Source organism: Salvelinus sp. IW2-2015, linkage group LG11 (genome assembly GCF_002910315.2).
Source record: "Salvelinus sp. IW2-2015 linkage group LG11, ASM291031v2, whole genome shotgun sequence".
NCBI lineage: Eukaryota > Metazoa > Chordata > Actinopteri > Salmoniformes > Salmonidae > Salvelinus > Salvelinus sp. IW2-2015.
Genome location: NC_036851.1, coordinates 22353586 through 22367464, shown reverse-complemented (window position 1 = coordinate 22367464; position 13879 = coordinate 22353586). Strand labels below are relative to the sequence as shown.

The window sequence follows — 13879 nt, the reverse complement described above, 5'->3', positions numbered from 1 at the left end:
TTAAGAAGCGAGGTTTGGCAGGTCATGTTCCGGAGGACTCGTGACTCGACTTTCGCCTCTCCTGAGCCTGATGAGACAAGATAGTTATCATGAAATTGCGGAGAAAAACGGGGTAAAATTAAGAAGGTTATGTGAACATGATGTCCATATCCACAGGTTAACATGTACAGTATCTCAGCACACAGACATAATGGATAGGATCCCTGGGCTGTTAGCAGCTTTACCCACTTTGCCTGAATTATAGATTGTATTAGTTTATCTTAGTAATACTTTCTCCATCAATCACCGGAGGAAATCATATTTTTTAAAGGATAATAGCCTATTTAGGCTTTTATGGGACGATCTTTGTCCGTACATTGTGTTGATGTCCCATGTTTATGTAGATTGTCATGTAATGTCCCCCGTGGAACGACCTTGGCAGCTGTGCACGCTTATTTATGTACTATGTCTATTGGTTCATATGCCCACTTATGTATTCATGATGTTTATGCTGTGAATCTTGGAATTGAATACAGTGCACATGTACAGTGTACTGTACATCCACAGATGTCATCACAGTGTATTACCACATTCATCAGGGGTTATTTTAGCAGACCCTTCGTGCAAATATTCAAACATAGTGGGCTGTATGTTAGTGGATTCTATATATTAACTGGTGGTCTATACACAGTCTTGCTAAAATGATTATCATGAGTAGATGTCATCTGCGTTTTCAAGGACAATATCTAAATAATATTAAAATGGGATGTCAAGCAAACAACATGTGGCTGTCCTATTGTTAGTAGCTCCAAATACAACGATTGGTGATTGGAGTAATGTGGAGTAAATTCTGAAAGTGAAGAGGTTGTAAAATGTGAAACTATTGAATTACTGTGAATCCCGTAGTCTGGGATTTGTTATGTTTATATCTTGAACGAGTGGAAGAAATTAACATCTCCACAATAGTTTTTTTCTGCATTACTAACACATGAATCCCAGAACAATAACCTCTGGGTTATCTCCATGTAAGCAGATGTTACCCTTTGTGGGATACACACTCCTGTGGGAGAATTGTCATCCCCTTTGTCTTTTGTTGTTTTCCAGATTTGCGTGCCTGAGACACAGAGAGGGAGAGATAGAGAAAGAGAGAGATGGGGCCCACGCCAACACATCAATGCCTTAACTTTACCTAACTCACCCAGGCAGAAACACAATGGTGAAGGACCTGATGACCTCCAGCCTCCACCACCAGGAAGGAGAGAGGAAGGGCTTGCTTACATTGGTCATAGAAACAGCACTCACTAATTGATTGATTTAGCACAGCGTTAATAGACCACCGGCCTGAGGAGAGAGGCAGGTGTTTGGCATGGACGGTACACTACGCACACAGCCATGGCAACATCTCATGCTCAAGCAGAATTGAAAACGTGAGGTGTTGGTTTTCTCTTGTTGTGTTTGTTTTGCTGCTGTGGATGAAGCTGCAGACAGTCTGTTGTGTAATAAATCTGAGACCATCCCCCTGAAGGTCTCCCCCCAGAGCTCGTCTCTCATTCTCTTTCATTACTCTCCCTGGCACTGTGGGTTTAGCCAGGAAAGAAGGAGGAAGCCAAAATTAGAACAGACGAAGAGGTTCCTCTTTCTACTGGGGAAATATAAATAGAACACACAGCAATAGCATGGCAGAAGATTTGCTAAGATAATATTATCTTAGTGTTGCACGGCTTTCCTTTTTATTTAGGTCAAGCAAGCTGTAAGCAAAGTAGCATCCCCCTGACGAAGCCACTTACCATTTGGAAGCTTGTGAATGTTTTCCTCCAGCCATGCAAACAGGTTGGCAAAGTTACAGTTGCACACCCAAGGGTTGCCCTCCAGCCTCACCACCCGTAAAGAGGGCAACTGGCTCAGCGCCCCCACCTGAAGGCCAGACAGGGCATTACGCTCCAGCTCCAGTTCACGCAGCGAGGTGAGGCCCAGGAACGCGTCCTCGTTGACCATGCTCAGATAGGGGTTGTTACCCAGGCGGAGTTTGATCAGGCTACGGGACTGCCCAAAGGTGCCCGAGGGGATGTCAGTCAGGTTGTTGCTGCCCAAGTCCAGAAACACCAGCCTGGAAGAAGTGCTGAGGGTGCCCGGCTCGATGTGGGACAGAGAGTTGTTCCGCAGGTCCAGGTAGACCAGGTCACTGTAGAGCACTAGGAAGTCAGAGGGAATGCGGGGGATCCAGTTGTCAGACAGAAGGAGCCTGCGGACGTCCAAGGGGATCTCATCAGGAAGACGGGTGAGTCCACGGCCGCTGCAGTCCACAGTGTGGGGATCCGGGCACAGGCAGCTCGCTGGGCAGTTTTCCCCCTGAGCCCGTAAGACAGAGGACAGCAAGACGAGGAGAGGCTGGAGCCAGCGGACACATGGCAACATGGTCAACAGGGTAAGCGCAGAGAGGAGGAGTGGAGGCTTGGGGTGAGGAAGAATGGGAAGGGGTGTCGGGAAAGAGAAGGGGGCGTGAGGGTCAGAGGTCAGGAGATTAGGAAAGGGGAGGGGAAGGGGAGAACTAGAGGGGAAAAGGGGGGATCAATCCCTCTGCAGGAGCATCTTGACGTTCTTGAGATGAAAATCTGAGAGAGCTCCGGCATCGAGCAGCGAGAGAGCAGCGTTGAGCGCTGTTTTCCAAGAGATCATGTAGCAAGCAGCCTGGAGAGAATAGCAAGCTGCTGGCTTTGAAGAAGCTAGGGTAGGGAGATAGCAAGCAGTGAGAGGGAGACAGCGAGAGTGAGGGCGAGAGCTTTGCAGAAAGAGGAAGGTTGCTTAGCTGGGGTAAATAGAAACTGGCAAAGCAGGAACAGAGCAACATTAGAGGCACAGACAGGGAGAGGGAGGCTGAGGAGGGGGCTCTGTCCGCCGGGTTAACCCACAGTCGATCTTGGGGGATTGATTGAGGAGGACACATGGGTCTCTGACACAAAAGGATACGCGCTGGGGTGATTCAGTCTCAGGCAGATCAAGTGAAGAGTGAAATTGTTGCATCTCTCCATTTGTCTCTGGTATCTGCGTGGGAATGCTTGTCGATCTGCCTGTTGATCTAAGAGAGACAATCGCACAGTAACACAGCTGAAGTGAATGCAAGTTTTTTTAATTCTGTCTCTAACTCCCTGTGCTCTGCTCTGCCATTCGCCGGCAGAGCAGAGCTAGATAAAACACTCCCCAGCTGGGTCCCGACGCTCTGTTGCTATGGAGAGAGAATCCAAATATCCGTGGAGGAGTCATATTCACGCGGATGACAATCCTGAATTTAGCACAGTAGCAGTCAATCGAATGTCTGTCTGTCTCAGAATGTGCTACCAGGCTTTATCTCATGCCCTCCTCCTCATTGCTATGAAGGAGGTGTGCCTTTACAATGTTGGCAACACGTGATGTCACTTCCTACTGTGAAAATATSAGGGTCCATTCCCTCTGAAAAATGATACCAGTTTTTCCCAATAATTTATGTTACTGGTGAAAATAAATGCATGATTAAAATATCTGGATTATTTGGGCGAATTAAACAATTCAACATTTATTTCAAGATAAAAAAATCACTTTATATTTCAGTAATGAATCTGTAATGAATGTAATATTTTTTTATTTGTCCTAACACAAACACAATCTTACTTCTCTCTCCTTACAGTCTTATAATCCCTGAGTCTCTCACAATGACGAGAAAATGCTTTGATAGACAGCCTCACAGTTACATTACCATTGCCGAGAAGATCTTGTCCCGGAGTGACAGACAGACAGACACCATTACACAACCTGCCCACGGCACAGTCAGACAGAGGCTTCATTAGTTATCCCTGCAAATGGAAATGACCTGCACATAAAAACCCTTGCCCTTGTATGTACTGTGAGCCAAACATCAGCACTTTTAGTCAGCTCAGGTTATACAATTATAATTTTGATGCACTGGCACAGAAGATTAGGCTACAACTGCCTCATACAGCCATCAATCCCCTGTGTGTCTAGAGTCTATATCCTTAATGGTAAAAGACAAAGGGACCAGTGACTGCCTCTCAAACCACAACTGTGGAACAGATTTGAATTCAGACTCTAAATTAGATGTCCCCAATGGGATCTGTAGCAAAAGGGAAATGGAATTAGACCAAGGTTGTAGCACAGGGACAGAGTGGAGTGGAGGAGCGGGGTACTGAGAGACGTGGAGGGAGTTGGAATAGTAGCAAGCTCGGTCTGATGGTATGTAATGGGAGAACGTGGAGTATACTGTATATCAATGGGTAAATAGAAAAACTGCCTGAGCCATTATTACCAGTAGTGACCCATAACATGCATAGTGTTTGGCAATGCAAACAGCTCCAGGTGTCAGTGAATAACAGCAACTCATATACGGTGTACAGGACCTCGTCATCTTTAAATCAATATCTTACATCCCTGCTTTACGGTGTGAGCTGAAGTTTTTTTGACCTATTCCAGCTCCATAATGTAGTGTTTCATATGTTTTGCAAGGGAAAAGCCCTTCTCTATTATACCATAACTGCCAAGCTTAATGGAGGCCGGCCATTCTTTCATTACTAGACTGGTGATTTGTGTGAAGACTTGCCAGGCAGGGTATCTATGAGCAGTGTTACCCAGACTGTGGTCGGCAAGCCATCTAAGTATTCATGGCCAAGCCACAGATTGCTAATTAACAGTGCTTTGTGTTCTATTTAGGATTTAGCGCCGCTGTTATGAAAATTAAATAATAACACTGACAGGTTTTATATCAAAGACACTGAATGAGCTAACTTTTTTTGCATGTTTTATTTGGACCAGGGATTTTTTTATTAGACAGACCCAGGACTCTAAATGATTTACAGTGCATTTGGAAAGTATTCAGACACCTTAACTTCTTCCACAGTTGAGCAAAAACCAAGCCATGAGGTCGAAGGAATTGTCCATAGAGGTTCGAGACAGGAGTGTGTTGAGGCACAGATCTGGGGAAGGGTACCAAAACATTTCTGAAGCTTTGAAGGTCGCCAAGAACACAGTGGCATCCATCAGTCTTTTATAAAATACATTTGGAACCACCAAGACTCTTCCTAAAGTTGGCCGCCCGGCCAAACTGAGGCCTTTCTGGTAGAGTGGCCAGACGGAAGCCACTCCTCAGTAATAGGCACATGACAGCCTGCTTGGAGTTTGCCAAAAGGCACCTAAAGGACTCTCAGACAATGAGAAACAATATTCTCTGGTCTGATGAAACCAGAATCTTGGCCTGAATGCCAAGACTCACATCTGGAGGAGACGTGGCACCATCCCTACAGTGAAGCATGGTGGTGGCATCATCATGCTGTGTGGATGTTTTTGAGCGGCAGGGACTGGGAGACTGGTCAGGATTGAGGGAACGATTAACGGAGCAAAGTACAGAGAGATCCTTGATGAAAACCTGCTCCAGAGTGCTCAGGACCTCAGACTGGGGTGAAGGTTCCCCTTCCAGGACAACTACCCTAAGCACACAGCCAAGACAGTGCAGGAGTGACTTCTGGACAAGTCTCTGAATGTCCTTGAGTGGCCCAGCAAAGCCCGGACTTGAACCTAATCGAACATCTCTGGAGAGTTCTGAAAATAGCTGTCCAGCGACGCTCCCCATCCAACCTGACAGAGCTTGAGAGGATCTCCAGAGAAGAATGTGAGAAACTCCTCAAATACAGGTGTGCCAAGCCTGTAGTGACATACCCAAGAAGTCTTGAGTCTGTAATCGCTGCCAAAGGTGATTCATCAAGGGACTTAGTAAACTGTCTGAATACCTCTGTAAATGTGCTATTTCCGTTTTCTTTTATAAAGTTGTACAAATTTCGAAAAAACTGTTTTTGCTTCATCATTATGGGGTATTGTGTGTAGATTGATGATGGAAAAAAAACAATTGAATCAATCTTAGAAGATGGCTGCAACGTAACAAAATTTGGAAAAAGTCCAGGGGTCTGTATACTTTACGAATGCACTTTATCTAAATTGACGAATCCAAAGACCGTAGGCTATATGAGTGTCATTTCCAAGTGTATTATTGTTAATCAACATTTTTTATTACTATATTCATGAAAATGCTTAGGATATTCCTTCCTCCCATCCTGTTGTGGCCTGTTTGTGCCAGCTGAGTAATTACCAAGCAGCTAAGAATAAAATGGACTAAGAGTTGAGAGGGATTTAATGCTCTATTCAATCTGTATCGCTGAAGCGTTACAGGTTGTGCAATAGAAATGTGAAGGTKATTTTCTAACTGACCTGACATATGCAGTGTTTACCTTTTAAATTTCAATCACGCTGTAACGCTGAACTTCAGCAATACAGATTGAATAGCGTCCTTAGTTAAAAGGGAGAGGTTTCCACATTGAAATGCATCTGGAGCACCACTCCTAGCAGGTATAATGGCCTCTATCTCCCTGAGGACAGCCATACTGTTTATGTTCAATCATAAAATGTTACCTTGTGCGTCGGAGGTGGACTGGCTGATTCATTTCCAACCTATTGGGCCTGTCTAACTTTTTAGTTTTTTAGCTTAATTATTATTATTTTGCCAATAATGGGGGAATAAAATGGGCCGTGGTGGGGGCCTCGAAGACAATAATGGGTGTATTTGAAATGCCAGAGACGATTTGTGGTCCCAGTCCGCCCCTGTTGTGGGTACATTCTKTTGGCTGTCTAATGCAGTGTAAGAGCAAGGCTGAGCAATAGGAAGGATCCTTGATTTTAGTTTTAAATTAGGTTTGATTACCATAAGATGTCAGTACAATTAGCACAAGGCATAAACTACACCATTAAAGTGGTCGTTGAGGCTCATTCCTCCATGACCCCTGGGACAGTGGTCTCTTTTTCTCAGTGTGATCATGGTGGTGCAGTGTGGTAACTAGAGAGTGATGGCACAGGGCTTCAAGATCTTCATAATGGCTGCCAGAGAGAGGGAGATGCTGGGGTGTATTTTGGACAAGTCTACACATGTGGGCTGTTCAGCACTGTTCTACTAAGGCACAAATAGGCACAAACAGATAATATTTGTCAAAGTCCATACTTATCTTTCACACTATACGTTTATTGCTATTACAACTCCACTGTATCTCTGTATTATGCAGTGTGTACAGACAGTACAGAACAGGATGAGTTATGTAAGACTTTTTATCAAAAAACTGTGAGAAGCTCTTTAATGTGTCAAAAGCAAGGCTGAAACATCACTTTCCTGACAGGTACTAGCACAAATTGATCCCTCAGTATTTAGACCAATGTCGAATCACTGAGGTGTTCAAGGTAGTGTAAATGCAACATGACAGAGAAATATCAGCCTGGGTTTCAGCGATCACTGACCTTGCTGAGCACCAGCATTGATCCAGGTTTACCTCGCTCCTCGTCCTGGGGGATTCATTTAGAAGAATAACAATCAGTGTGGCTATCAATGACCTTGCCTTTAATGTAGCAGCCACAGTTGCGCTACTTAAGCCTCAATGCTCACTATATCATTGCTATTGCTGCTTATGCAGATAAATCAATCCCAGTCCAGATATAGATTAAAAACAGAAACGCCATATTGGAGTGTTTATGAGTCAAAACAATGTGTAGCTGTCTGTACAGAATACAGCACAAACTGTGAAAAGCCAATCTTTCCCATACTTGATCAAGATTGCGTTTTCACATTGACAATCTGTGTATCTCTATGCTCTTATAGTGCAGCCTCTCCCACAATGAGATCTCACTATAGATCTCACTATCCAAGGATTAGACCAGAGGTTGTGTTTGAGGGGATCTTCAATCAGTCGCACACCAGTCAAAGCCCTCTTCCACCCCACTCCAAGTTAGGGGATAATGACTGCACATCCTCCCCCTCAGTCTATAGAGCAGATAGCAGAGAGTAGAGAGTAGTAAGTAGGGAGTAACACGTAGGGAGTAAAGAGTAGGGAGTATTAAGCAGGGAGTAGAGAGTATTAAGTAGGGGGTATTACGTAGAGAGTAGTGAGTGAGGAGTAGTGCATAGGGAGTAGAGAGTATTAAGTAGGGAGTATTAAGTAGGGAGTAGTGAGTAGGGCGTAGTGAGTAGGTAATATTAAGTAGGGAGTGGTGAGTAGGGAGAAGTAAATTGGGAGTAGTGAGTGGGGGGTAGTCAGTATGGAGTATTAAGTAGAGAGTAGTGAGTAGGGAGTATTAAGTAGAGAGTAGGGAGTAGGGAGTAGTGAGTAGGGAGTATTATGTAGAGGTAGTTTGAGTAGGTAGTATTAAGTAGGGAGTGGTGAGTAGAGAGTAGTGAGCAGGGAGTAGTGCATAGGGAGTAGGGAGTGGTGAGTAGGGAGTATTGCGTAGAGAGTAGTGAGTAGGGAGTAGTGAGTAGGTAGTATTAAGTAGGGAGTATTAAGTAGGGAGTAAGGGAGTAGTGATTAGGTAGTATTAAGTAGGGAGTATTAAGTAGAGAGTAGTGAGTAGGGAGTAGTGAGCAGGGAGAAGTAAATTGGGAGTAGTGAGTAGGGAGTAGTCAGTAGGGAGTAAGGAGTAATACGTAAGGAGTACTGTAAGTAGTGAGTAGTAAGTAGAGAGTAGTGAGTAGGGAAGTAGTGAGTAGGGAGTAGATGAGTAGGGAGTAGTGAATAGTAAGTATGGAGTAGTAAGTAGGGAAGTAGTGAATAGTAAAGTATGGGTAGTAGTGAATAGTAAGTATGGAGTAGTGAATAGTAAGTAGGAGTAGTGAAATAAGTATGGAGTAGGGAATAGTAAGTAGGGAGTAGAATAGTAAGTAGGGAGTAGTGAGTAGGGAGTAGTGAATATAGTAAGTAGGGAGTATTGAATATTAAGTAGGGAGTAGTGAATAGTGAGTAGGGAGTAGTGAGTAGGGAGTCGTGAATAGTAAGTAGGGAGTAGTGAATAGTAAGTAGGGAGTAGTGAATAGTAAGTAGGGAGTAGTGAGTAGGGYGTAGTGAGTAGGGAGTAGTGAATAGTAAGTAGGGAGTAGTGAATAGTAAGTAGGGGGTAGTAAGTAGGGAGTAGTGAGTAGCGTGTGGAGAGGGAAATTATAGAAAACCCCAGCGAGGCGTTAGGCAGGCAGCTGCGTGTCACCAGGGTTGTATAACCCCAGCATTGAGCAGACGCCAGTGTGCTGAGTGTGGGGCCGAGGCAGGAGGGCCTTCCTTCCCCACGGTTCAGCCACTATGTGAGGCTCTCCAGCTGCAATTAAAACAGGGCATATCAATAAATGATGAATGTCAAGTGTTATTTGGCTTGGCTGGTGCCCCATGTTGGGTCTTTGCCATTGCAGGGCAAGGGGACAGGGGAAATGAGGTAATGAGGAACAAGGACAGGAGGTAGGGGGTTTATAGGGGTCACACGCCAAATGTCACCTCCCTTTGAACACTTCTGGGAATGTAATAGACATACACTCAAGATGCAGAGGGCAACTGTCACGTATTAAGCTATCCTTTGGCATTTGAGAATCTGGGACGCTTGCCCTGTGCCAGGCCAGGAAGGAAAGGGAGGTGGGAGAGAACGGTGGTCTGTCAGGCAAGGGCACAGTGGACAGYGAGGCCCGGGTACTTCTGACTCCCCATCATGGTGTTATGAGCCAGAATCACCCAGACATAACCTTTGTCCTCAACAGTGTCCACACAAGCTACCTCTGGTCTGCTGTCTGTCACTGTCATAAAGACCTCACAAAACCTGGGGCAGAACACAACACAGAGCATCACCTCAACTAACAGACACTAAGAGATTATMAGCAGGCACATGCACAGATAGAGGTCTTTTGGCCTCCTATGAGAAAAGTGCCCTTTCACATAGGTGGCATTTTAATGATTATGAGCTATGGACATACCAAAGTCCCATACAGTAAACAAAGTGTTTTGGCTTATCTGGACTGCACTGTATGCCTGCCAAAATAAAAGTGATTTTCAGTATTTGACTGGACTCTTTGCGTGACTGGTGATCCTTGTGGCTGTGTGGTTCCRWCTTTAGACACATTACCCAGCCAGCCCCAGTTATTAAGCTGATTGTTTKAGGCTCTTTATGATGAGCTCAGTCAAAGACTCTGGATCTTGATCTGCTCTTTCAGATTGGTGGTAGAATAATGTCCAGTCCAGTGCATCCCAGAATTTAACATCTGATTAGTCAATGCATACCAGCATCTCCAATCAGATTGCTCAATGACTTAACAAATGCTTTCCAGTGTTACTTTTCCCTGAAATCTTGAGCTGTAGATAGGAAGTAAAAATGTGCTGCGTACTAGTGTTACATTTCATTGGTGCCTTGAATCTGTTTTGTAACATGCATAAAATATTCTATATTGTACATGTTTTATGTTGATCTGTTATGCTGAGCCCCATGGGTACTATGGGTAAAAGCTACGCTTTTTTGTTTTTGTTGGTGAACAATTATTTTTAAATACTAATTTCTAGTGATAGACAAAGCTTAATTAACTTACAAATGGCCAAATTTACAAGACTAAGGGGGAACTTGCAGTGGGGCACCTACTCTGGTGCAGTCCAAACAGTCTTAGGGCCATGGCGATTTATATTGTACTGAATACCATTGTAACTGTTAATGTGGATATATTCAGTTAACAACCATTTTGTACTCTTTCTCTGCTACTGTATGATTCATTTCCTAGTATTTTTCTCACTTCCACTATCAGGTTGTTAGTACTGCTGCCCTACATACACAATTCATTTAAAAAAATTGTTTTTTTTAAAAGTAGTCATGAAAGGTCAAACTGGAATTAATCAAACTCCACTCTACACAATTATCAAACATAAAATATCATCATGGCTGCTTCTCTCCTGCATGAGCTGCTATCCTTTTCAGAGATCATATGATAATTCAGATGGATCCACACTATAACAGATCACCAGTATATGAACTCTATTAGCTTGGAAAGGCACTTCTCACTATCTTACATGTTGGTTTGTGGCCTCTCTTTCTCCCTCTCTGCCTGTCTGTCTGTCCATGACTGTCACTCTCCTGCCATGATTATGATAGTACAAAACAAAGTCTTAACACATGGAACACACCTTCATGACCCATAATCACTGTGATTATATTAAAGACTTTTAAGCTAAAGCACTCAAATTTGCCAACAAGTTTGCCAGTGGTGGTGTGCAGGCAGTTACCAAGTACCTTACTTACAGTCCTTTGCATTCCTTCAAAAAAGAACTGTTATGTCCTCTTTTTTCTCTCTTCTTGACTGGTGGCACATCCATTGCAAACTATGATGAAGACTAAGACAATGATAGTGCAATTAATTCTGTAGCTAGCACGTATTGTTGGCTTCAAACATTCACTATTKGTTTTTCACACAGCCAGAACTACCTAGCACTAGCTAGTTAGAGCAAACCTGACACAGTTCAAAATGACTAAACTGTAAATGTAAAGCTAATTAGCTAATAGCCAGGAGAAAGCTAGTAGTTGCTCACGTCCGTTCTAACATATCAAAGTGTATTCCCAGGTATACAATTTTTACTTACTTAAACTTACTTTGTTCTTGCCAGTGGCAAACCATCATTCAGGGCAGGTGGGGCAGAGCATGTCATTCTGGCATTCATTTGTGTCACATCAGTTTAGCAAACAATTTTTTWAAATCCTTCAGTTAATAAAGCAGCATACAAACATGGTCTCTTCCTTTGAGTAGGGCAGCTCCAAAATGCAGCTGTTTCAYCCTAGCGCAGTACTTTCTGTGGTGGAGGTGTAGCCTTCTTCTCTGGTTGTGCCTTGACTGGATCAAGGTTCTGTCACTCATGCGGACACTAAGTCACAACAGAATCTACCAGAGAGCTAGACAGTTCAAGCCCCCTTGGATGCTGCCATAGATTTAGAGTAGTAGTGCCCATCAAAGAAGGCTCAAGCTCATTGGCCACAGATAAAATCTGATCAAATCACGTTATATCTCCCGTAGCTTTTTTTTAGACTGATCATGTCAACATCATACTTCCAAAATCTTCTCTAGCAAGCCAGCTAGCTAGATATACAGTCATCATCATGAACCACATCGAAAATCTACTGGCAAATCCTTTTCAATCCTTGTCACATGAAGAGATATTAGAGATAKAATGTCTTGGTGCTCTTCATTCATAAACAAGTTGGAAATTCAACACTGAAAGGGGGATACCTAGTCAGTTGTACAACTGAATTCCTTCAAACAAAATGTGTCTTCTACATTTAACCCAACCCCTCTGAATCAGAGAGGTGCAGGGGGATGCCTTAAATTAACATCTGCCTTAACTGCCTTGCTCAGGGTCAGAASAACAGATTTTTACCTTGTCAGCTCAGGGATTTGATCCAGCAACCTTTACAGTTACTAGCTCAAGTCTCTAACCACTAGGCTACCAATGAGTGGATGTGAAGGAAGCAGTGTCTAACTGCAAGCGTCACCAAAATAATAACTATTTTGCTTGCTGCAATTCGGTGGAGATAGTGTGTGGTCGAAGTCTATTTATCTGAAAGGGTCAAAACATGAGAATTGTGCATCACATTTACACAACGCTGTTAAACTGATTTAACAGGGGAAATAAAACGTTCTGGCTCAGCTAGACACCGCACATAGACAAGTCATGAACTTCACAACCAACAAATAATATAATTAGCTCATGTGCTTTTCTCCATGAGGAGGGGGATACTATATAATGTTGTTGGGTCTGTAACCATGTTTGCCAGTCACAGTCTTTTCCCATTCAAATATATTTGTTAAACAAAAAGTAAATTAATAGAACAATGTAATTCCAGTTCATATTGCGAGGGTTGTTTTGTTTGTGCAATGCGCTTTCCGTGCGTTGGTGTATTGTCTTTACAAGTGGATCCTAGTGATTGCATTTTCCTTCCTTTTTAGATCACATAATAAAATACATAATAAAATATATATATATATATATATGTGTGTGTGTGTGTGTGTGTCGTGAATTAAAGATGAGTAAAGTTAAGGCCTCAACATCTTGCTAAATGTATCTGAACTAACATCTATCTGAATTTCTGTCGGTGTCCATTTAAAAAATGCTGAACGAATAGGCCTACCTTGTCGCAACTCGTTTGCTTGCACTTMCTTATACTTAGAGATAAGTGTTAATGATATCCTGTAAGAACAAACATTAGGAATTTACTGAACATAAATGTAATAATGTTTGTGTATGGTTCAAAATTCAAAACTCATGTCAACATTTGTTGTTATTGAAGGAGAATGCTGTTCTTATCGAGTTACACAAATCCACAAGGAGTCAGAAGAAACCATATTTATTTAAGCAAGTCAGCCATATCGTCTTTCGTTGTTAAAAAGGCAGTAAATGAGACTGAATTAACTGTTGAAATGTTTCGCTGCCAGATGAGGCTCCGCTGATAGGCAGGTGCAGCGGTGGTAAGGATTCCCTCTATGCTGCTGACAGGAAAGCGCTGCTGTTGGGACAGCTTTATGTAGGCTCTAACAGTTTGTGGGCAACGTTTGTCACCTTTTATAGTGCATTTAATGGTATGTTTAGTGTTATGTAGTGGCTTCACTGGCATGCATCTAAAGAAATTGGTTGAGTTTGCCCCACCAAGATTTACATGCTAAAATCGCTTTAGTAATGATGGCGCATGGTGCTGCACAGTGCTTTCCTCTCACTCACACACTGCCACACTGCTTGTAACAACCGAGATGGAGAACAAAGCAGTCAGTGGAGATGAGGAAAGTGACACACATTCCAGAAGAGGAGGCATTTTCAAAATAAAAGCCCTCAAAGAATTAGGAGGCGACACGTTTTCAGAATAAAAGTATTGTAGATTTGTTTTTATTTAAACTTTTCACATGTGAGTTCCAAATATCTCTAACGGTCGCCCCAGCGTGAGTTGTTTTATGCACGTGATGTCAGAATGCACTCACTGTTGCAAAATGTGATTATTACGCAACAGGACAATTAACACGRGCTGTCTGCAAATTATCTATAGGCCA

General features: G+C 43.1%; 1 protein-coding gene across 1 annotated transcript in view; it reads right to left on the bottom strand.

Moving 5' to 3' along the window:
* Positions 1-3173, bottom strand: part of LOC111970613 (leucine-rich repeat-containing protein 38-like) — a 30359-nt gene extending 27186 nt beyond the window's left edge. Inside the window, exon 1 of the mRNA XM_023997422.2 lies at positions 1767-3173. Coding sequence (XP_023853190.1) covers positions 1767-2394 — 628 coding nt within the window. The 5' untranslated portion in view covers positions 2395-3173. The remainder of the gene's footprint in view (positions 1-1766) is intronic.
* Between the last annotated feature and the right edge of the window lie 10706 nt (positions 3174-13879).